Source organism: Oreochromis aureus, linkage group 2, assembly GCF_013358895.1.
Source record: "Oreochromis aureus strain Israel breed Guangdong linkage group 2, ZZ_aureus, whole genome shotgun sequence".
NCBI lineage: Eukaryota > Metazoa > Chordata > Actinopteri > Cichliformes > Cichlidae > Oreochromis > Oreochromis aureus.
In genome coordinates, this window is record NC_052943.1 from 9,709,401 (window position 1) to 9,732,940 (window position 23,540).

A 23,540-nucleotide genomic window follows, 5' to 3' on the forward strand; every position below is an offset into this window, starting at 1 on the left:
ACATTAATTAGAAAACCTTGCTCCCATGAGACACACCATAGACTCTTTTGCTAGGATTTTTTTTTCTTTTTAATGTTACTGAAATGTCACGTGTTGTATTTATTTCCTGTTTTTAATGCTCCTATTTTAACTATTATTAGTTAGTTATTTTAACTAAGTAAAGCAGCTGAATCCGGAGTTTTTCTAAAAATGGAGTGGATTTGCTAATCTGTTAATTAGATTACTCTCCCTGCCTCATTGCTTCCTGCGTCCATATGCATACCTACTGGTAACTTTAGCGACACATAAGCAGAAAACCTGTTCTGAAGTGGCTCTTTTTATCTTTTTTTTTTAATTTTATGAACTTGTGAAACCTGATTCAAAACCAAGGATGGCCGTCCCCTCATTAACTTTAGCTGCTTTTATCTGCTGGATGAGGTAAATCCTGTCTGTGGAGTTAAACATGGAGCAGAAAGCAGTGATCGTGCAAGTTTAAGGTTTGATTTTCTCTCTGCAGTCTAGGTAATGTATGGGGAAATGAAAAGATATACTCAGACAACATCACTCGCATTCTGGACAGACTTCTAGATGGTTATGACAACAGACTGCGACCCGGTTCTGGAGGTAATTTAAACTTTATGTCCTAATGCCTTGCTCCTTGAGTCCTTCGAGATAACGACATTATGCAACAGCACTTTTTGTGCTCTTAGGTACATTTTCCATTTGTTAATTAATGTTGCAGGCGGTGTCACCGAGGTGAAGACAGACATCTTTGTCACCAGCTTTGGACCCGTTTCAGATGTTGAAATGGTAAGATACTACTTCTGTCAGGAAGTGTGTATGCGCTGACTGTGGGAGATAATAGTGCTTCAGTGACCAGCCTTATGGGCACTCTGCCATGAGACCATCTAATGAGCTTTAATCTGTTTGACCAGCCCTATAACTCCGTTATTGATGGCCTCTAAATCAATATGACAACATGTCAGAGAGCGAGGATGGCTGAGTGGATTGATTAATGATTATCCGGGATGAGTGGCATCCATCACTGCCTCATCATCTCTCCTCACCTTTCACTCTGTATTGAAATGTCGCCTCGGTCTTATGCGTGCTGATGAATGGACGAAGATAGAAATTTCATTCTTGAATCTGGGATTGTAGCTGTGGGGGGTTTTTGTATGAAAAAATATTACGTTTGTGCCTCAGGAGTACACCATGGACATGTTCTTCCGCCAGATGTGGGTTGATGAGAGGCTGAAATTCGAGGGCCCCACTGAAATCCTGCGGCTAAATAACCTCATGGTGGACAAAATCTGGACGCCAGACACTTTCTTCAGAAACTCCAAGAAGTCCATTTCCCATAACATGACCACACCCAACAAGCTCTTCCGCATCATGCAGAACGGGACTGTCCTTTACACCATGAGGTGATTTCTAACAGTGAACGTGTAGTTTTGTTCTTTGTTTTGTGTTTGTTGGAGCAGATCATCTTTGCTAAACACAAGACCAAATTAAAACATTTATCAGAGACTGATCCCAGCTCCTGCTTTCAGGCTCACAATCAGTGCAGAGTGTCCAATGAGCCTGATGGATTTCCCTATGGACGGTCACTCCTGTCCTCTACGGTTTGGAAGCTGTGAGTATTTCAGACCAACGCTAGCATCCAGGAATATCCAGATTTTTAAATATGACCAAACCTTGAGCATGTTGATGTGATATGTTCTTCCTATTTTAGATGCATACACCAGCAGTGAAATTATATTTACCTGGAGGAAGGGGCCAATAAATTCCGTGGACTGTCCCAAAGAGTCAATGAGTCTTCTGCAGTACGATCTTGTGGGACAGACTTTGTCCAGTGAGATATTCAAATCAAACACAGGTAATGCAAAAAAAAAACATTTTCATAAGCAGCCTATTATGGCCGTAGCCACATATACAAGCATAATTAAAAGATCTTCAAGTGCTGATTAATGTTTGAGTAGAAAGGGGTCAAACGAGTGTCTGCAAGCCCTGCACTAGTGTCCATTACTCCCCGCAGCAGGCTGATATATAAAAGCAAAGACTTCCTTGAGCCACCATCTAAGATGCTTAAGTGGTCAGGCCCTAATGTGTACTGTGCACCTTAATAGAATAGAATAGGCCTTTATTGTCATTGTACATGTACAACAAAATTGTGGGTGCTCCACATCAACGGTGCCGGAATAAAATATAAATAGTAAACCGCTTAAAAACCATGTAGAACCCCAGTGGATGCTCAGGCGGGGTGGGGGGTGAGTTTATGTGTGTGCATTTTCTCTTTTCACCAGGAGAAAGCTTCCCTGCTGTGAATCCAGCACAATCCTCGAATGGAGCAGAAAAGGATGAGGCAGGCTCCAAAATGTAGCAATGATACACGTTTAAGAAACACAGAGTGAGACAGAGGACGTCTAAATAAGTGTGTGTGTGCGTGCATGATGCAGCACGTTTTCGGTCTGTGAATGTCTGCATGCATGTGTTCAGACAGAGCAGGGCAGCAAACACATAGTGGCACTGCATGCTCTCCGCCAGCCCCCACCTCACTGGCTCCTTCCCCCTCTTCCTCTTTCCTTCCTTCCTTTTTTTGTCCCACTGTCTTCTCTCCTCTCTTCCTATCTCCTCTTTCTTTTGCTCCCTTAGACTTAGCAGCCTGTTCCTGTCCTGGCAGCATCAATAACTGGTTCTCTCAGCTGCTATTCCCTTTTGAAGGGCAAGCAAGGGCATCCGTTCTGTGTGACCACGCTCTGTCCCTCACGCTCGCTGTCTTCTCACGTGCTGTTTATCTTGCAGGTCACTACTCTGTGCAGGTGGTCCATTTTCACCTCCAGAGGAAGCTGGGCTACTACCTCATACAGACCTACATCCCTCTTATCATGGTTGTCGTACTGTCACAAGTCTCTTTTTGGATCAACAAAGAGTCTGTTCCTGCACGCACAGTTGCTGGTATGCCCACTCTTCCCTCATGCCCAGTTTGATCTAATCTCCCTCTGCATGTGTGATTCATGAATACTCTGCTGCCCTTCAGGCATCACCACAGTGCTGACCATGACCACCTTAAGCATCAGCGCCCGCCAGTCTCTACCTAAAGTAGCCTATGCCACAGCAATGGATTGGTTCATTGCTGTGTGTTTTGCCTTCGTGGCGTCAGCTCTCGTCGAATTTGCGGCAGTGAACTACTTCGCCACCTTGCAGGCCCACCGTCTGAAGAAAAAGGCAGCCAGACAGGAGAAGCTTGAGGTCCTGGCCACCGGCAGCGATGATGATGACACAGTTTCGGTAAGCAGTTTTCATATTAAAATGTAGAAAAGCTGTATATAACTTCTTTAAAGGGGAACCCTACTGATCTTTCCACCAGAGGGCCTGATAAATGACTCGAAAATGAACAAATTTCATTGGGGTGAGAACAGAATGAATCCTCTTTAGCTAGCTCCTAAGCTCTGTGGGATAATGGTTACAAGCTACATTTACTGTTAAGAGCCAGTGTGGCTGGGGTTTACTGTGGGTAATGCAGTCACCAGATAGTGTTAAGAAAGATGAATGTAAAGAAGCCATTTCTAAATCTGAACCACCTATTTTGATGCCTTTTAAAAGTGACTAATGCTTAAATCTTTGGGGTCAATTACAAATGTCTTGCTTTTAAAAGAAAACTACTTTTTACATTAAATCGATCAGAAATAACAAAAACTGATAAATGGAATTATTAATCATGATTTTTAATGCATATGTGAGTGGCATTTTTAGCAATCGTGACACTAATGGCACTTTCATCATCTAATGCAAGTTTATATTGTTGAAAACATTACACTCACACTAATATAAGAGGGAACACATTTAGTGAGTGAGTGTGTGAGAAATCAGCCCCTGTGCTTACACTGTAGTTTTAAAAACCCCACATTTTTGTAGAACAGTCATCATTATTCTTGATGTGAGAAATGAAGGCTATTTGTGTGGGACCCTGACATAAAACCTCTGGTGTGTACTACTTCCTACACAGAACAGGACACACGGTTTTTAACCTGAATAAAAAGAGAAGTGGAGATCTGAGCAGCTGAGTCTTTAGCCTGAGAAACAAACACCTCACAGGTCCTCAACTGGCAGCTTCATTAAAGTGCCAGATTGTAGTGGTTTGAAAGAGAGTAGTACACTCCTTTGTGTGAATTTTCTTTTGGGCACAATTTCTTGTGTGGTATAATCTTCATTCACTTGGAAAAAGACCAAATTTATTTTTTCAGGTTGATTGTGAGACTATAATCAACCCCACAGGGGCTCAAGCTCCAGACAGTTCTTAGTGGCGTTATCGTAAATGAGAAAAGTTCTTTTTAGTGATAAATCAACCTTTACATTGGATAAACATAAAACAGGTAACATAAAATATCAACAGAACAAACAGGCTTTTATAGATATTCCAATAAAATCATTAAATCAAGGATTTGTAGTTCCAATTCCATCAGTTTATAATTGTTATATTAGAACAATTTGCTTTTCTTTCAAAAACATGGACATTACGGAGTAACCGTGATGCTGAGAGGTAGTGTAAGTCTCGCAGTGGTGTAATAGAGCAATTCTAAATATGTAGTTTAGATTAACCTGATCTTTTAAGAGATAATCCTTTTTTTCATCAAAGCAAAACTATATACTGTATGTTTTAAAGGCTATATCTGGGAATGCACTTATTCATTTTGTTGCTAAGGAGGGATGTTGCCAAGATGCAGTGAGTTTCCACTTATGAACATGGAGACTTTTATACCCCATAGGCTGCATCTTTATAGCCAGTTTTATGAGTTGACTGGATAAGGGTTGTCTTAATTTTTTTTTTTATATAGAAACACAATGCTCAGTTACATCATCTTTTCCACAGTGTATTTACAGCACTAATAATGGCAAATCTATAGGTACAGAGCCTCTGAGCCTCTAGTTGATGCAGTGATGTTAGTGACGAGCAGACAGTCAGCAGCTGCAGAAGCAGAAAAAAGAAACCATGTCACACACACGGCTCTTTTTCTATGCATTTCCAAGTAGTCCCCCTGCCTCTTTCGCTCTTCTCACTTGGGGCACACCATGCATTAAAAAGTAATATGGGCTGTTGTGTACTCTCATCTCTGGGCTAGCTATATACTCTCTGCTTTATGCTAATACAGTAAGCCACCCTGGTGTCCTCCTGGGACCTGCCTCACGTGTAGATCTCATGGTTAGATGCTTGCTTTAAAAATAGCTTCAGTGTGAGAACAGAGAGCAGCTCCAGCACTCCTCCCCGTGTGATCTCACAGCCATCATATATGCATCCTGAAAACTTCCTGCTGCTTCCTATAGAAATGTAGAGATGCATGCCATGGCGAGAACGCTCCTGTAGAAACAAACACGGCTTGCAGCCTTGCATACACGACACTAACACGTTAGCATGTGTTCCCATTTATAAATTTGGAGGTTAGAAATCTGCCCTATCTTTTCTTTTTTTTTTTACATCCACCCCTCCCTTTCAGTGATTACCACAAAACCAACACTTACCTCATTTTACCTCTTTCTGCTTTTCCACAAAATCATGCCTGCTGCTCCCCCCATCAGTCGGACAGCAGCCCCCGGGAAGGCCTGAAGAGGAGAAACCACTCAGTGAGCCGCAGTGAGCCAGGAGATATTCCCCATCTGCCCATTTTCCTCCAGCAGGGCTCAGCCATTCCCCAAATCCCACAGCTGGCCGGCACCAGCCCTATTGATGCGTATGCCCGCATCCTCTTCCCCCTTTCCTTTGCTCTCTTCAACTTGATTTACTGGTATATTTATCTGGTCAAGGACACAATGGAGAAGCCCAGGTAAACATCCTGTTCTTAATTACACTGGTACATCTATTTTTGTCTATTTGTTATGTCTAATAGGGCAAAGGCAGTATATACAAGTCCAGATATTTAAAAGGTAAGTAATCATCAATAATTTGTGAAAAAAACAAGGTGGAAACGAAATGCGTGATGCCAAGCATGAGCTTATTTATCTGTGCTACACAGCTCCATTTTGGTCCAGACACCACTAAGCACACAACTAAGACACATCTGAGTACATCTGCTAAAAGGCTGCAATTTTATTTCAGTACATCAGAGAGGAAATGGGCACCACTGGCTTTTGCCCTAACATGATAAATACATTTTCCAGTTCAACAAAGAGTTTCTCTTCTTTCCTTTTCACGCTGCTTAAAATATCAGGTATAAATAAAAGACATTGATTTAAATTAGACCACAGTCCCCTTCAAGATGGTCTCCTTGAGCAGCCCTGCATCGTTCCTAGCGTTCCTGCTCTGTATGGAGCTCAATATTCAAGTTCTGACCTTCATTTTGTGGATAATTACAAGCGACATGAGTTTTTAAGCAGATGACTCCACAGAGTGTAGCTCGGGCTTTCACAGGGTTGGATCACAATGTCCTGAGAGGTCTGAGGGAGAATGTGCCGTTGTGCTAACAGAGGATTCAAAATGCAGGGGTTTTAGCCACAGGACACAATCTGCACTCACTCTACCCCAAAATGAAATTTTATTTCAACACTGCACCTTAACCGACTCACAGATGCCAAGTGGTCAAAACAGGACATCTGATCTGGGGAGCAATCTAAACATAGCGGGGGACATAAAAGTGGTGCAGCGCTGCACAAGTAGACTGTGGGTTTGCTGTTTTTAATATATTCGTAAAGATTATCCAGACAAGATAACCTTGTGAAAAAGACACAACTTTTCAAATGTATTTCTCCTTGTTTACATCTCAGTGTAAATGGTTAAATCTTACCTTCTGAGTCATGCTGAAAGCAATTCAATTCAATTCAATTCAATTCAATTTTATTTATATAGCGCCAAATCACAACAAAAGTCGCCTCAAGGCGCTTTATATTGTACAGTAGATAGCACAATAATAAATACAGAGAAAAACCCAACAATCATATGACCCCTATGAGCAAGCACTTTGGCGACAGTGGGAAGGAAAACTCCCTTTAACAGGAAGAAACCTCCGGCAGAACCAGGCTCAGGGAGGGGCGGCCATCTGCTGCGACCGGTTGGGGTGAAAGAAGGAAAACAGGATGAAAGACATGCTGTGGAAGAGAGACAGAGATTAATAACAGATATGATTCGATGCAGAGAGGTCTATTAGCACATAGTGAGTGAGAAAGGTGACTGGAAGGAAAAACTCAATGCATCATGGGAATCCCGGCAGCCTACGTCTATTGCAGCATAACTAAGGGAGGATTCAGGGTCACCTGGTCCAGCCCTAACTATATGCTTTAGCAAAAGGAAAGTTTTAAGCCTAATCTTGAAAGTAGAGATAGTGTCTGTCTCCCGAATCCAAACTGGAAGTTGGTTCCACAGAAGAGGGGCCTGAAAACTGAAGGCTCTGCCTCCCATTCTACTTTTAAATACTCTAGGAACAACAAGTAGGCCTGCAGTGCAAGAGCGAAGTGCTCTAATAGGGTGATATGGTACTACAAGGTCATTAAGATAAGATGGGGCCTGATTATTTAAGACCTTGTATGTGAGGAGCAGGATTTTGAAATCAATTCTGGATTTAATAGGAAGCCAATGAAGGAAGCCAAAACAGGAGAAATATGCTCTCTCTTTCTAGTCCCTGTCAGTACTCTTGCTGCAGCATTTTGGATTAGCTGAAGGCTTCTCAGCGAGTTTTTAGGACTTCCTGATAATAGTGAATTACAGTAGTCCAGCCTGGAAGTAATAAATGCATGAACTAGTTTTTCAGCATCACTCTGAGACAGGATATTTCTAATTTTAGAGATGTTGCGCAAATGGAAGAAAGCAGTCTTACATATTTGTTTAATATGTGCATTGAAGGACATGTCCTGGTCAAAAATGACTCAAGGTTTCTCACAGTGTTACTGGAGGCCAAGGTAATGCCATCCAGAGTAAGAATCTGCTTAGATACCATATTTCTAAGATTTTCAGGGCCGAGTACAATAACCTCAGTTTTATCTGAATTAAGAAGCAGAAAGTTAGCGGCCATCCAGGTCTTTATGTCTTTAAGACATTCCTGCAGTTTAACTAATTGGTGTGTGTTACCTGGCTTCATGGATAGATAGAGCTGCGTGTCATCTGCATAGCAGTGAAAATTTATGCTATGTCTTCTAATGATGTTGCCTAGGGAAGCATGTATAATGTAAATAGAATTGGTCCTAGCACTGAACCCTGTGGAACACCATAATTGACCTTAGTGTCTGAAGAGGACTCTCCATTTACATGTACAAACTGGAGTCTATTAGATAGATATGATACAAACCACTGCAGTGCAGTACCTGTAATACCTACAGCATGTTCTAATCGCTCTAATAGGATATTATGGTCAACAGTATCGAACGCAGCACTGAGGTCTAGCAGGACAAGCACAGAGATGAGTCCACTGTCAGAGGCCATAAGAAGATCATTTGTAACCTTCACTAAAGCTGTTTCTGTGCTGTGATGAGCTCTGAAACCTGACTGAAACTCTTCAAATAAGCCATTCCTCTGCAGATGATCTGTTAGCTGTTTGACAACTACTCTTTCAAGGATTTTTGATATGAAAGGAAGGTTGGAGATTGGCCTATAATTAGCTAAGACAGCTGGGTCTAGAGATGGCTTTTTAAGTAAAGGTTTAACTACAGCCAGCTTGAAGGCCTGTGGTACATAGCCGATTATTAGAGATAGGTTGATCATATTTAAGATCGAAGAATTAATTAATGGCAGGACTTCTTTGAGCAGTTTTGTAGGAATGGGGTCTAAAAGACACGTTGATGGTTTGGAGGAATTAATTATTGAAGTTAACTCAGAAAGATCAATTGGAGAAAAAGAGTCTAACTTAACATCGATGGTACTAAGAGTAGCTGTAGATAATATTACATCTGTGGGATGATTATTGGTAATTTTTCTCTAATGATAAAAATTTTATTTGTGAAGAAGTTCATGAAGTCATTACTAGTTAACGTTAAAGGGATGGTTGGCTCAGTAGAGCTCTGACTTTTTGTCAGCCTGGCTACAGTGCTGAAGAGAAACCTGGGGTTGTTCTTATTTTCTTCAATCAGTGACGAATAGTAAGATGTTCTGGCTTTATGGAGGGCTTTCTTATAAAGCAGCAAACTATTTCTCCAGGCTAAATGATGATCCTCTAAATTTGTGACACGCCATTTCCTCTCCAGCTTACGAGTTATCTGCTTTAGGCTACGTGTTTGAGAATTATACCACGGAGTCAGGGACTTTGGATTTGAGGCCTTAGTTTTCACAGGAGCTACAGTATCCAGAGTCGCATGCGTAGTGAGGAGGTAAAATTATTAACAAGATAATCGACCTCTGTTGGAGTAGCGTTCAGATAGCTGCTCTGCTCTATGTTGGTACAGGGCATTGAAGATGATAACAGTGGGTGGATTATATTCTTAAACTTAGTTACAGCACTTTCAGAAAGACATCTACTTTGATAAAGTCTACTCTCCACTGCTGTGTAATCAATTATTGTAAATGTAAATGTTATCAGGAAATGATCAGACAGCAGAGGGTTTTCAGGAAACACTGTTAAATATTCAGTTTCTATGCCATACGTTAAAACAAGATCTAGAGTGTGATTAAAGTGGTGGGTGGGTTCTTTTACATTTTGAGAGAAGCCAATTGAGTCTAGTAACAGATTAAATGCGATGTTGAGGCTGTCATTTTTAGCATCTACATGGATGTTAAAATCACCCACAATAATTATTTTATCTGAGCTGAGCACTAAATCAGATAAAAAGTCTGAGAAATCAGAGAGAAACTCTGTGTAAGGCCCAGGTGGACGATAGATGATAACAAGTAAGACTGGTTTCTGAGTTTTACAGCTGGGGTGGACGAGGCTAAGAATCAGGCTTTCAAATGAATTAAAAGTCTGTCTTGGTCTTTCGTTAATTAATAGGCTGGTGTGAAAAATTGCTGCCACACCGCCCCTCGGCCTGTGCTTCGGGATTTCTGGTAGTTAGAATGACTCGGGGTGTTGATTCATTTAAACTAACATACTCATCCTGCTGCAACCAGGTTTCTGTAAGGCAGAGTAAATCGATTTGTTGATCAATTATTAAGTCATGTACTAACAGAGACTTGGAGGAGAGAGACCTAATATTTAATAATCCACATTTCACTGTTTTACTCTTTGGTTCAGATGTGGATACTGTATTGTTCTTTCTTTGTGATTTTTATGTTTAAGTTGTTTATTGCTGGTTTTAGTTTGTTTTTGTCTTTTGGGAGCTGACACAGTCTCAATGGAGATGGGTTTTTGGGGGTAGCAGGAGGAGAGAAGCTGCAGAGAGGCGTGTAAGACTGCAACTCTGCTTCCTGGTCCCAACTCTGGATAGTCATATTTTGGGGGTTTAATGAATTTGTCCATATTTCTAGAAATGAGAGCTGCTCCATCCAAAGTGGGATGGATGCCGCTCTCCTAACAAGACCAGGTTTCCTCCAGAAGGTTTGCCAATTATCTATGAAGCCCACATCGTTTCTGGGACACCACTCAGACAGCCAGCAATTTAAGGAGAACATGCGGCTAAACATGTCACTCCTGGTCTGATTGGGGAGGGACCAGAGAAAACTACAGAGTCCGACATTGTTTTTGCAAAGTTACACACCGATTCAATATTGATTTTAGTGACCTCCGATTGGCGTAACGGGTGTCATTACTGCCGACGTGAATTATGATCTTACTGTATTTACGTTTACCCTTAGCCAGCAGTTTTAAATTTCCTTCAATGTCGCCTGCTCTGGCCCCTGGAAGACAATTGACTATGGTTGCCGGTGTCTCTAGCTTCACATGTCTGAGAACAGAATCACCAATTACCAGAGTTTGACCCCGGCGGGTGTGTCACCGAGTGGGGAAAAGCAGTTGAGACACATGAACAGGTTGGTGGTGTACCTGGGGCTTCAGTTTAAGACTATGCTTCCTCCTCACCGTCACCCAGCCGCCCTCTTTCCCCAGCTGCTTGGGGTCTGCCGGGAACAGCTAGCGGGGCCACGCTATCTTCGGCTGCACCAGCTACAGGGGCCTGGCTAGCTACGGGTGAATGAAGGGTGCGGCCGAGTCTCCAATTCAGTAATCCTGGCCTCCAGAGCTGCAAATATGCTACATTTATTACAGGTATCATTACTGCTAAAGGAGGCCGAGGAGTAACTAAACATCTGACACAATGAGCAGGAAAGTGCAGGAGGGACAGGTGAAGTAGCCATGGTGCTAACGAGTCGGCTACGAGCTAAGCTAAGCTAGCGAAACAGTAAAGAGACAGTGAGTGAATACTTTGGCTATAAATTAGGTAGTGAGTACACAGAAAGGGTGATTCAGATGAAGCACGTTAAGATTATACTATGAAAAAGGGATGTATCAAAAGATTTAAATTAAATTGCTAAGCAGAAAAGCTACTCAGAAACACCACTGTGTTTGAGCAGGAACAGGAAGTGATACTATACCACAGAGCGAGCGAACACCAAGTGACAGCGCCACAAGCAGTGAAAATGGCTGACACAGAGTTGGAGGGTATCTGGCATTCTGCAGATGAACTTAAAAACATCTTACGGTGAACAAAAAAAAACAAAAAAATGTGTACACACATACTTAGTCCGTGTCCCAAAGAGCCACAATCCTGTCTTGCTCATATAATAGTTTCAGTGGAACCATAACTACCCACAATTTTTGTCAAACACTTTTATCTAGGCAGTAAAGACATCAATAATTTCTAATGCTGAAACAGCCCCGGGAGCTGTAGGCGAAAAAGGAAAAGAAAAAAAAAAGGAAAAGGAGAATGATGTTAGGTGGCGTTGCTGCTGCATTGACGCCAGCGCTGAGGCTTTTATCATCATCATCATAGATTTACAATACAAAAACAGGCCGGACTCTCAGCTAATTTGAGAGGAAAGTAAGCATCACTCTCTGGTTTCTTTTATGTAAGGTTTACCTGAGGGAAGGTGGCTGTGTTAATGACAACAAACCTGAGTTTACTTTGTGCATCAACCACACGAACAAGCGTCTCTTCTCCACTTTCCCACCTATAAGTTAGCCACTTATAGAGCACAAAGCTCCATGTCCAAGAAGGAAAAAGAGAGGTACAGTACAAAAAGACAGAGAGAGGCCGAGGGAGAGATGGTGGGGGAGAAGGAAGGAGAGGGAGAGATCTGTTATGTAACACTGGGGAGTGCAAATCTGCTCATCATGCTTCTCATGTTCCTGTCAGAGAATTTTTATGGTTGTTTTGTTTATAACGTTCTGCAGAATAATGAGAGAGACAAGATGGAGAGCATGAGAGCAGCTGCATCACATCTCTTCCCCTTTATATTTTCGCCATGTCTCTCGCCTGCTACTTTTTTCTTCTTTTTTTTTAAAGGAGAGGACAGGGAGCACGGTAACAGTTTTGGCTGTGCAGTATACTGCAGAGAGAGCATCTCTGAATGTGGAAACAGAGAGGCTTCTGTACACTCTGCTCACATCCCCCCCCCCTCCACTCTGCTGTATTCTGGTGTTGCAGGGATATGGAGCTAGACTGAGAAGACCTGGAAAAGGGCATGTGCAGCCTGAGAGACCTTCAGCATCCAGCCGGCCTCACCTCACCCTCCTCTGCCTCAGCGAACGAGCTCTCAGCATTCACTGTGCTCTCATCTGACAGAGGAAATGAATCAGAAACTCATTTATTCTCCCGCTGCACATCTATTCATTTCACAGGCTATGACCACTGCCCACTTGTGTTCTGATCAGTAGCTGAAGAGCCGCCCTTTCACGGGCCTCGGCCACTTTAAAACCCCACCGCGGCACACATGACAACTTCTGAGACCCCCGGACCGAAGCTGACGACACACACACAAACACACGGTATGCATGACGCCCGCACACACGCACAAACCAAGAAACACATCAAAAAGATGTGGATGATATAATCTATGATGGCTTTAACTGGTGGTGATGCAACAGTGAACCAACGCTTTCAGAAGCCTGCCCTCTACAGAAACACAGCTCCCACTACAACAACATCAAAGGCAATTTAGAGGAGGCTGCATCCCTCCTTGAAGCCTCAAAAATGTACTGAAACCTGAAAAAGAAGAAGAAGAAGAATTGTGGGCTTGTGTTTTCCATCCCACATTTCTGCTTTGGTGCTCCCCTTGCATTTCCAGAAGTACAGCAGGTCCTCTGGAAACACTGCAGGGAGGAGTAGGATATATACCCATGGGTGATGGTGGTATTCTTTTCCTATTTTTGTATGTACTGTGCATAAAAGATAGTTGTGTAAAGGTAGACTTGTGTACCTGTGATGGATTGATTCTGTTTTTCACCACTTAATATATCCGGTAAGATGAAAACAGAGGGAATAAAGTTGTTCTTAACTTAATCTGACCATTTTAAACCCTGCAGTTTATCCCATTCTTCGACCTTGTCAGGAAATAGACAAACTCATCTGCCGTGTAATCAGCACGAAGAATAAAAGCAGCCTAAACGAACGCGGTTGTCGGTGTTTTCACTCCTGCCACAAACGCTTGTTTCTTCATTACGCACATTCACTTGTCCCTTTAATATTTTTCTCTGCAATGGAAACTGCTCATCCACCATCATCAGTCTCCACTCTTTGATCTTGGGCTGGCTGCACGCATGCGCCCCTCATTGGCTCCTCTGCACTGTCTGGAGTAAGTTGGATGTGCGCTCTCCTCACTCGCATCCCGAAGGCGCCTCAAAAACTGTTGCGATGGGGAGGATCAGGAAAAACCACTTTGGGATTTTGACTTTTTCTTTACTAGTGACTTTTGTGTGGGCTCAAAGGTAATCTCGTTTACGCTTTTTTTTGCGTCTGTGTGTCTTGCATGCGATTTTAGCTCTGTGAACGCGTGCCTGGCGCGTGACATTAATGCGCTATTTTTTAAATATGTGGTTCTTTTCTTGCATTACACCACCCTTTTTCTCCACAGCGTCAAGGATATCAAAGATCCGAGCAATATGCCTCTGGTAAAAGAAACAGTGGACAGGCTGATGAAAGGATACGACATTCGGTTGAGGCCAGATTTCGGAGGTAACGAGCAAATTGAAAACGGGAATGTCATGTTTTCACGCCCTCCTGACGTGCGATACATGTTTAATGAATCGCAAAATCTGCTTTCATTTACATAATTATCCCTTCACAGTCAAATAGGCCTTTCCAATTAGCCCAAGAGAGATGATGTGCATATATTTCATTTGATGATGGGGGGCTTTTAACGTGATCGATACCGCTCATCAATGTTTGATTACGCCGCTAAATAAATGAAATTAACACCATTTAAGCTCATCTGTGTATCAAGCGTGTAGGGTTTTTTTTTTTTTCTTGATCGGGCTGATGATGCACAAGCCTCCTGTAGGTGCGGGGTTCGGAGAGGAACCTGCGCTGGCGTCACGAATTTGTTAAAATTTACATGATGGTGAGAATAATTCATGTCCCGTGTTAATGCCTCCTTTTCACCACCCCCTTCCTTCCTTCACAGGTGCCCCGGTGGCTGTGGGGATGAATATAGACATAGCCAGCATAGACATGGTCTCAGAAGTCAACATGGTAGGTGAATCTTTATTATCATTACCGCCCGCTTCATGTTGCCAAATGTACCTGGCACGGCCGCAATGTCCTCTGAAGTGAGCTATACTTATCATGGGGGCAGTGTACGTGATGGAGCCAGGTCGTTAATTACATTTAGAGGTGGGGGGGATATAAAAAAAAATGTGAAGGCTTCCGTCCCCCCTCCTCCTACCCCAAACACATCATCGCCATCCTCTCCTCAGTCTCCGCATTTGCAGTTCTGGTGTGTTGCTGCATTTGAATTCAAAACACACACTCACTGGCGCACTCGGACGCACAGCCCCGGCTGCGCGCACGGAGAGAGCTGCTTCTGTGTGTGTGTGTGTGTGTGTGTGTGTGTGTGTGTGTGTGTTTGTGTGCGTGTCACTGCTTCACGTTGTCAAGCCTCGGTGCTGTAATTTTGTTGCCTCTCTCTAACACACGCACAAAACACGCAAAAAAGAAGGAGACCTAAAACACCACCTTTCCTCTAAATGCGCATAATTTCGCCCTTTTTAATTCAGCGGCCAATCAAATCATCAACCTCTACACAGGCGATCTCCCCTCTATTTGTCAGATGACGTCAGCAATTTGTTATTAATAAATGTATGATCACACGGCGGTGGAAAAGAAAAAGCCCCCCCCCTCAACCACCACCACCATCACACACACAAAAAAGAAGGAGGGTGTACGTGTGTGTGTTTTGGTTCGGGGGTGCACAAAGATGTAGAACTTCTGCGACTTGGAGATAGGGCAGAGGGGGGGGGTTAAGCAGCCCATGCAAGAGCACCACCTATTGATCCATGTGACTGACAGACAGACAGACGGACCACTGCAGCACACATGACACTGCCAAGCAGTTTAAGCTACTTCACTGCAGCTGTAGGGCATCAAATACTGTCTGCCTCCATTGTAAAATTAGTGGTTTTGCTCATGGGAGGAAGGCGAGGAGGGAGTGGGGGGGTAATGAAAATATTAAGGCCATATTGAAGAACTCAGAGTGTGAGAAAAGATGATTTCTAAAGCAGCCTCTCTGCAGGGCAACATAATAGATGTGTTATATAAGAGCGTGAAAAACAAGTTTGCCACCAGGAATGGAAGGAGGTGTGTTTTCTATCATTAACAGAAGCTTTTCCTTTTTTCTGAGCTGACGTCTAGTTCATTCTGCTTGTCAGATTTTGATTTGGCAGCCCGTTAAAGCCGCTGTTTCTGATGGTCGTTTGAAAGCGGACAGAGTGGGCTTTCTTTCTTTCTTTTTTTTCAGCAGATAGATACGACAGTGATGTGAGTTTGCTTTGGGTGGGGAAAAGCACTCAATGGTCAGAGCTTCTCCTTTGATGGAAATGATTCATTTTGGTGGAGGATGCTGCCAGAACGGAAGTGCCTTGGGGGTCCGGGGAGATTTGAAATAGAAACCCCTCACCAGCTTCCGCCTCTCCTTGTCTCTCTCCCTCCCTCTCACTTTTCCTCTCTCCCTTCTCCATCTTTCCCTCCCACCACATTGACTGGATCCCTGGATGTGACTCTGGGCTCAGCAGCCATGTAATCCACCTCTGCCTTGCTCCAAAGGGTTATCTTACTTAAGAACTAGGCATCTATGCAGGCATTCATCTGGAAAAAAACACTGCTTCATACATCCATGTGTGTGTGTGTGTCTGTGACAAAACACAAAACTGAGCGCAAACAGTGAATGGCGACTGACGTCATGCAACTCCCCGTGGCTATGAGAGAGCATTCATCTCTCTCATTTCTCAGAAAAGCTCTCCCTGCCAAATCGGCACAAGCGTCCCTCTGACACGACAGACAAATTCAGACAAAAAGAAAGGGAAAAAAAAAAGTCCAAGTTCTTGTGGACTTGTGCTACGTTGTGAAAAATCCTCCTTGCGACTTACATAACACGCTGGAATTTCCTCCTCCTCCTCCTTCTATCTTCACGTCCGGCTTCTCTTTGGTGCAGTAGAGGATAACAGCAGTTGACGAGATTGATCTCTGTGAAATCAATAATATCACCGTGCGCCGTGATCACGAGGATGGAGTCGGTGACCTGTGCTTGGTGCAGGGCTGCTTTGATCTTCCTCATCAGGGGCAGCTTGCTTTTAAGATTAAAGTGCTGAGAGGGAAAACAACAAGGAGAGAGAGAAGCGAGGATGAAACTGGTGATGAAGGCGGCGAGGAGCGGGGTGGGAGGGATGTGAAGGTTACTGTGATCAGTTTCGGCATCTCCTCTAATGATATCTGCACACATGGTGTGAGCTGAAGTAAAGTTGCTGCAGACCTTTGTGCCAGCACAGAAGATCTGGAGTGTCCTTCCTAAACGCAGTGCCGCTTTTTTCCATTTTGACATCCAGTATTAGCACACGTGTGTATTCCTTGTCAGTTATTTTCAGCTTCCCCACTGAAATTATACAACCTTAAAAACTTGCATCAAAACCCAAGATTTTTGTGGCAGAGTCACCTAATGAAATGGAAATTTTCTGCATGCTTGTGCATAATTTCCCACACTCTTTTGGAGGTCTGCTGTATTGTAAAGTAATCTATGGGACCTTCGTGGTCCAAGATTTGGCTACAAACCACAAGTTTGTTATGACTTTGGTGCAGGGTCGGGGGTTAAAAACAGAGCTCTGCATCAAGCAAATTAGATGACTGCAAATGTGCGTCGTGCAGTCTTGTCTAAACAGTGTCAGAAGAGATAGCCACTGGAACTTTCTAGTCCATGACATTGTTTAATGCCTGTTTTATTTTCTTCTGCCTGTAGTGCCAAGCTGGCAGTTAGAAGAAAATTGATTTGTTGTAACTTGTGCAAGTGCTCAGAATTAAAACGAAGAATGCAGAGATGTTAAACTTGTAATAATTAAGCTGATTTTGAAGGTGCTGTCCACCTTCACCATCTTCAAGATCAAAAAATGTTCTGCAGGCTGTCCTAGTCAGAGCAAAGACTAACTTTCTGAAAGCAAAACTGAAAGTCTAAAGACATATTCAAATGGGAATGATTTCTGAAGAAGCTTTTCTAGGGATAAATCCAACTTCATCCAAGTCAGGTTTCCAAATGAATGCAGTTTGTGGAGGGGAAGGAAAATGGAGGAATCAGCTGTACGCAGGGGCACCTCCAGGATGTTTTCATAAGGGTGGCCATATGGGGGCCAATAAAAGTATTTGGGGTGGCACACCAAAAACAGAATTTACAGCTTTATTATGCTGTTGTCAAATATAGGTTACCTGAAAAATATGACAACAAAGAGAAATAGAAAAGAATCGATAATAATCTGAGTTAATTGATTGATTGATTGATTGATTGATTGATTGATTGATTGATTGATTGATTGAGTGAGTGAGTGAGTGAGTGAGTGAGTGAAAGTCCCAGGCATCACTTTAATAATTCTCAGTATTAGATCATGTAAGAGTGTGAACTGTTACCTGTCCCGATTGCACCAGTAATCTGTCCAGGGATTGGCACCAACTTTTCTGCAACCTTATTACATTATTACAAACATAGGACAGGAAGGGGAGGGCAGCAAATTTTGGGGGGTGGCCAATGCCCCCACCCCCGGTGGCGCCCCTGGCTGTACGAAGTGATCTTGAAATCAGCTGTTTGTGTGCAGGCCCGCTTTCATGGTGGTGTGCAGCACTGGGTTGCAGACAGCTGCTCGCTCCTCTAATTAACGCTAAAAACGCCTCTGGTGGAGAATGAACTCTGCATTTTGAACGGGGGGTGGCTGATTGAAGCCATTGTGGCATTTTTATTTTATTTTATTTATTTATTTTTTGCTCTGTGCTGACATGAAGGGCATGACGGTTGTGGGAATTGTAGTTTTGCTGCTCCTCTCACTGTTTCAGTGCCTGTTCACATGTGTTTGTGCCACAGCTGTGAAGTAGTATACATGTGTATATATATATATTTGTGCATTCTTGTGCGATCTGCAGCATTGGCCTGCTCAGGCTCAAAGGTCAGCCATGTTGTGGGGCCATAAAAATGTGCAGGTCAGTCAGCGCTGTGGTAGCAGCCTCGCCTGCATGACATTACAAATGTGCTATTTTGAGAGGAAAGTGTCCTCCGAGTCCGAGGTGTGACCACACATCTTTGCTGGGTGGGCTGTGCTGACTCACTGGGGTTAGTGCAAAATATGGCACAGATATGATATCATGGCCGAGACCCCCCCAACCCTACTCCACGGTTTATCTCTGTGTCTGTCTGTCTGTCTGTCCTCACCATCACTCATCTCCCTCACTTAGCAGCTGAAGTTTGATTTGCATAATGCTGTTTGTTTTTTCGCTGAAACCACAGATCCAGGAACCCAAACCCTGGTTACGGTGCATTAAAAAGTGTTCTGCACACAGCCGGTGCAGCTGATTAAATACAAGTCGAGTCTGTTGTCTCAGCAATGCATCAGCGCTGCATAATAATGCCTTCAGTATGCGATCCATATGTTGAGCATAGCTGTGCACTGGAAGGCAGGAATGCGGAGGGAGTTAAATGAGTATTTTCACTCCTCTTTTTTTCCCTCTTCTCCTTCCCGGTTGTTAATTACATGTAAAATACCTGAGGTTGGTGGTTGTTAAGAGGCACTGCCTGTACTATAATACTGTTCTCTGAATGTTAATTAGCTGGCTGTGAATTAAAAGATTTAAACAAACCAGCTGTGGTGGCTTCTGGGATGGAGGAATTAGTGGGGCGTGAGTGTAGCTTTTTATTAAGATCTTTATCCCGACTGGTGCCTGTTGTGTTTCTTTACGTGAGTAACGGGATCTGGCCGTCAGATAACGACGGCCGATGACCAGAGGGACGGGAACGGCCGTGCAGCACGTCCGTGTGATGCAGCTTCGCTTGTGTGTCTGTGAATTAGCAACCATTTTGATCTTGTTTGTCCAAACTGATCCTGTTCCATTTTATTTTCAGCTTGTGGAAAATAAGCTTGTGTTATTTTTACTCAGTGTTGCTATGACAACCCAGCCATTTCTTTTTCCTCTTTTTCTTCTTCTTTTTTTATATGGTGGATCCAATGAAGTCAAGGGAAAAAAGGCCTCTTTTTTTGTTGATGAGACATTTTTGAGGTTTTCTATCACTTATATTCCAGGTGAAGGTTGTTTTGACTTTGTTTTAGCATTTTGTTTTTAATTTCTATTTCTATCCATCCATTTTCTTAACTTCTTATCCACCTGGAGTCCTGGTGGTGGCTGGTTGGAAGCCACTGGACACTCTGAACACCATCCCATCAACACAGAGACACAGACAGGTGTTCACATCACACCTGCAGTCAGTTTAGGATCAAGCACTTAACCTAGGGAAAGCATGCCTGGTTCCAACCTCCAGCTCACCAGGAGCTTCGAACCCACAACCCTCCCTGCTTATCATCTAAGCTGATTAAAAAGTTATTGAGCTTCTGGCTTTTAAAAAACCACCTAGTTACCTAAATTTGCACATTTTCATACAGATATATTCACACCTTTCCACCATTTAAATACAAGACTTTTTTTCATGTGTTGCTGCTTCGATTCTTCTTTCTGCCTTTGCTCTGCTGAGCTTTCCAAAAAAGCTTAAGAGAAGAATCCAGGTTATCTAGAACACTGTCATTAGTAATGCTGAGTGGACGCACACAGTAACAGATTAATATGGTAAGCAGTATAATTACAACAGCGCAAGAACAACACTTAATCCTGCAGCTTTCTTACATGCATGCCGGCTCTTCTGCCTTAATGTTTAGTCCATGGTCACTTAAACTGTTAAACCTAAGGTACTGGAAAGAGGCACACTAATGAGCTTTATGCTACACCTAAAGGTAAAATCTGGCAAAACATACATTGTTAAATGTGGGAAAGTATGCATATTTTGAACACTAGGCAGTTAGTGACTTAAATGGAAATGCAAAAATTATGCCAATGTTTAAACGATTTCTTCCAACGGGAGTTATATAATAACAGGAAATCGCTGCTTTGCTAATGTACTGAATGTTCTTATTATTAACTTACCCTTGTAGAGTCCCGCAGCATAAAGTTGCACAAACTTTAAATTGGTTTTAATCTAATTTCATTATGGCCAGTGCAAGGGGAAAAAAATCTATGCTTCCTAAAGTGGGATGTAAGTTATCCAGCTCCATTAAAAGCCTTTAATGTGTTTTGATGACTCTGTTAATGATTCTGTCAGGCACTTTCTCCACTGAAACTAAGTAGCTGAAAAATGACCAACTGGAAAGAGAGTCATAAAGGCCATGTTGTCACTTCCCTCAGGATGTGCATGGCTGGCAACTCATTCAGAATGCACTTACGGCCCCCTTGACCCCTAATATTTAATTTGAAGACTGTACTTAACCAGAAACACAGATAGAGAACGACAAATGAATACGCTCAGCTTGACCAGTTGTTCTGGGTGTGTGCTCCCGCTTGTAAATGGCGAAGATGCTGAGACGTCTGCAGACGAGCTCGTTATTGCCCAAATGTCCAGTTGTCTCCTCACACACAGTAGATTTTGTTATTAGCAGATTCTTCCTGCTTTTGCTGGAGCGCCTGACAGCAGGACCAAGCACATGAGAGCATTAGCAATATGGTGGATGTCTGTCCACTGCTGTAAAGCTGCAGAGAGACGAGGGAAAGGTGCACAAACCAAACATCCATGGATCTGTTTTTTTTAGCATTATTTTTATTTTATGTGTATATTTCACCACAGTGAAAATATCTGTAGTAAAATTAATAATAATAATAATAATAATGAGGACAACGAACAAGTAAAAATAGACCCATGTTTTTTTCATAAATATTGTAATGTATTTATCATTGTGTGTATATAGACCACAGAGAGGCTGACTGGTCTGTCGCAGAAAATGTTTTACAAAAAAAGGGAGTGCTGTGTAGAAAGCATTATTAACAACAAGTACAAATTATATCCATCATATTTAATTATGTTTTACGGTGGGAATTAGTGCAGGACAGCGACTTAATAAATTATTAATTAGAAATTAATAAAGAACATGAAAGTGACTGTCGGTGGACGTGTCTTTTCACACACTGTAAAAAATTATCCCATTGATTAACGTTACAAGTTTATTACTCTTTATGTTTATTATGTTATATGTATTATATAAAATTTAGTGAATTTTCACAGGGTAGCAGGGTAGTCAGTGCAAAAGTATTTTTTATTTTTATTTTTTTAAGATTATCAAAGGAATTTCACCTTTATCTAAATAAATGTATGATAAATATCATCCTTTACTATTGATTAGCAATTTCAATAAACCAAACCATACTTGGAAAATAATGTTACCCAAAAATGAGTTCAATCTGAAAAAACAAAAGCATCAATCGGTTTCAAGTTTCAGGCGCATACCGTCACCGTTAGCCTTTCCTAAACCTAATGTGACTGCTTTGCACAGACAGAAAAGAGGAAGCAGTTTATTTTTTTATGAAAAGTGAATGCTTAAAGTCAACTTTTCCCTCAAATCTAAATTTACAAACCCAGCAGTATATTGTGTTAACCCCATCTATGTGCAGCCCCCCTCTTATGTCGCTTGTGACAGCTGATGTAGTTGTAATGGAGGACTTGTAACAACCATAGTCTGTCAGATTTCTCAGGGAAACACAAATGTACTCCTTGTCACTCTGTCAGGTTCTTAATGGGGGTTTGTTAGCCCAGAAACATATCTGCAGCGAGACACTGTCACTGTGCACCCAGCCTTGATGTTTTTTCAAGTTAGCCGAGCCTCATTTGTATGCTCTTTGTGTTTATGTATTCGGTGCTGTCGTGCCTTTTCTTTTAAATGTTGGTGCTCTCCACAAGATGTCTCCCTCACTGATGCTTACCGGGCTGTCTGTGTGATGTTAATGGAGTTTCTGAGAAGTGCTTGTGACAAGGAGATTGAAGGTCGCTCTGGAGACCAGTGCTCAAGCATGGGATGCTCTGACTAGCTGCAGCTTTTTTTTGGGTGCGGATGGGAGAAATATCAATCAGGATTTTCTCTCCTTACACAGCCCTAGTGACTGAATGCTAATATACAAGATACAGCAACATATTTGTCAGATTTTCAAAGATAATCTCGTTATTTTTTTAAGCTTTTGAGGGGTTTTTTTGCATAAAAATAACATGGTTGTCCTGCTTACTTTACTGCACAGCACCTGTACAGCATGACTCAGCCAGCACTTCGTCTGTTACAAAACTGTTCCCTTGCAGTACTCTGTGTTGCAGATTTGGTTCTCAGGCTGCACTGAGAGAGAGAGAGAGAGATGAGGCAGCTGTACTTTGTGTCTCTCTCTAAGCTCAAGCGATGTCCAAGTCAAGGTAAACAGCACCATCTGCAAGGCCGTAATTATGCTGCCATTTTACAGCACAGCCAGGAGGCAGCGTGCAGGCCCAGGTGTTCTCTGTGCATATCTATACTGTTAAACCCTCTAACGTGCACACACAGAGGCCCTGCAAATATGCAAGCTCAACACTTTAAAATGAGGACAGGCATCTTTAAAATCCAGATTTAGCTAATTTAGCATTTCACATCGTTTGGTGTCCACTCCTCATCTAATCTGAGAGGTCACAGTCAGAAAAGTACAGGTGTAACTGCCTCACTGTCACGCTGTCATGTCAGAAATCTTTATCTTATTAGTAACACCTGAACTTTTCCTGCTATGACAGGATAAAATGTCCGCTGTGAATATGTGACTCATTTAGTACTTGAGTAACAGGAGACACTTCACAATGATCCAAAATCAGATTTTTATTTTTATTTGTTGCCTACTATTGAGTGTGTACTGTTTATACGGGGAGTAGTGACAGATTTTGGTAACAGCCTGTTATTTTTATTATTTTTTATTGTTTTATTCTAATCGGTGAAATAAAATAAAGCTAACTTTACTTTAGAATTGTAAAATTTGAAAATTAAAAACAGAAGTCTGGAATTAAAGTTTGAATTTTGTCTGAAAAATGTCAGAATTTTTAGATTAAAAACAAATTTCCGTCTTTTTTTAGTTTTTAATTTTTATTTTTTCAGTGGCCCCAGTCTTCTTCCATGAAAAGTGAACAAACTCTTATGAAAAAATAAACTGAGCGT

The 23,540-nt window shown here is 42.3% G+C and overlaps 2 protein-coding genes and 1 long non-coding RNA gene across 4 annotated transcripts in view; 2 read left to right on the forward strand and 1 right to left on the reverse strand.

Annotated features, from left to right (window-relative positions):
- The first annotated feature begins 71 nt into the window (after positions 1-71).
- Positions 72-13,427, forward strand: gabra6a (gamma-aminobutyric acid type A receptor subunit alpha6a). The gene is made up of 10 exons (XM_031751153.2): positions 72-417; positions 497-603; positions 722-789; positions 1,183-1,403; positions 1,530-1,612; positions 1,712-1,855; positions 2,782-2,934; positions 3,017-3,267; positions 5,554-5,798; positions 12,472-13,427. Exons 1-10 carry the CDS (start codon positions 371-373, stop codon positions 12,488-12,490), a joined length of 1,338 nt encoding a protein of 445 aa, XP_031607013.2. The 5' UTR covers positions 72-370; the 3' UTR covers positions 12,491-13,427.
- On the reverse strand, positions 4,546-11,745 carry LOC120441775. The gene is made up of 3 exons (XR_005614269.1): positions 11,565-11,745; positions 5,497-5,577; positions 4,546-4,945 (listed from the first exon to the last, which is right to left on the reverse strand). It is a non-coding gene; the product is annotated as an uncharacterized LOC120441775 (long non-coding RNA).
- Positions 13,428-13,677: 250 nt separating the features above from the next.
- Positions 13,678-23,540, forward strand: part of gabrb2a (gamma-aminobutyric acid type A receptor subunit beta2a) — a 32,535-nt gene continuing 22,672 nt past the window's right edge. For both annotated transcript variants that reach the window (XM_031751150.2, XM_031751151.2), the window contains exons 1-3: positions 13,678-13,751; positions 13,898-13,998; positions 14,447-14,514. In XM_031751150.2, the coding sequence (XP_031607010.1) occupies positions 13,678-13,751; positions 13,898-13,998; positions 14,447-14,514 (243 nt within the window). The remainder of the gene's footprint in view (positions 13,752-13,897; positions 13,999-14,446; positions 14,515-23,540) is intronic.

What these genes read in the sequence shown, in the direction of transcription:
- gabra6a (XM_031751153.2), top strand. Translation starts at nt 371, where the DNA reads ATGGCCGTCCCCTCATTAACTTTAGCTGCTTTTATCTGCTGGATGAG. An exon ending in GATATTCAAATCAAACACAG is followed by an intron (nt 1,856 to 2,781) that starts GTAATGCAAAAA and finishes TTTATCTTGCAG; the next exon opens with GTCACTACTCTGTGCAGGTG. An exon ending in ATGATGATGACACAGTTTCG is followed by an intron (nt 3,268 to 5,553) that starts GTAAGCAGTTTT and finishes TCCCCCCATCAG; the next exon opens with TCGGACAGCAGCCCCCGGGA.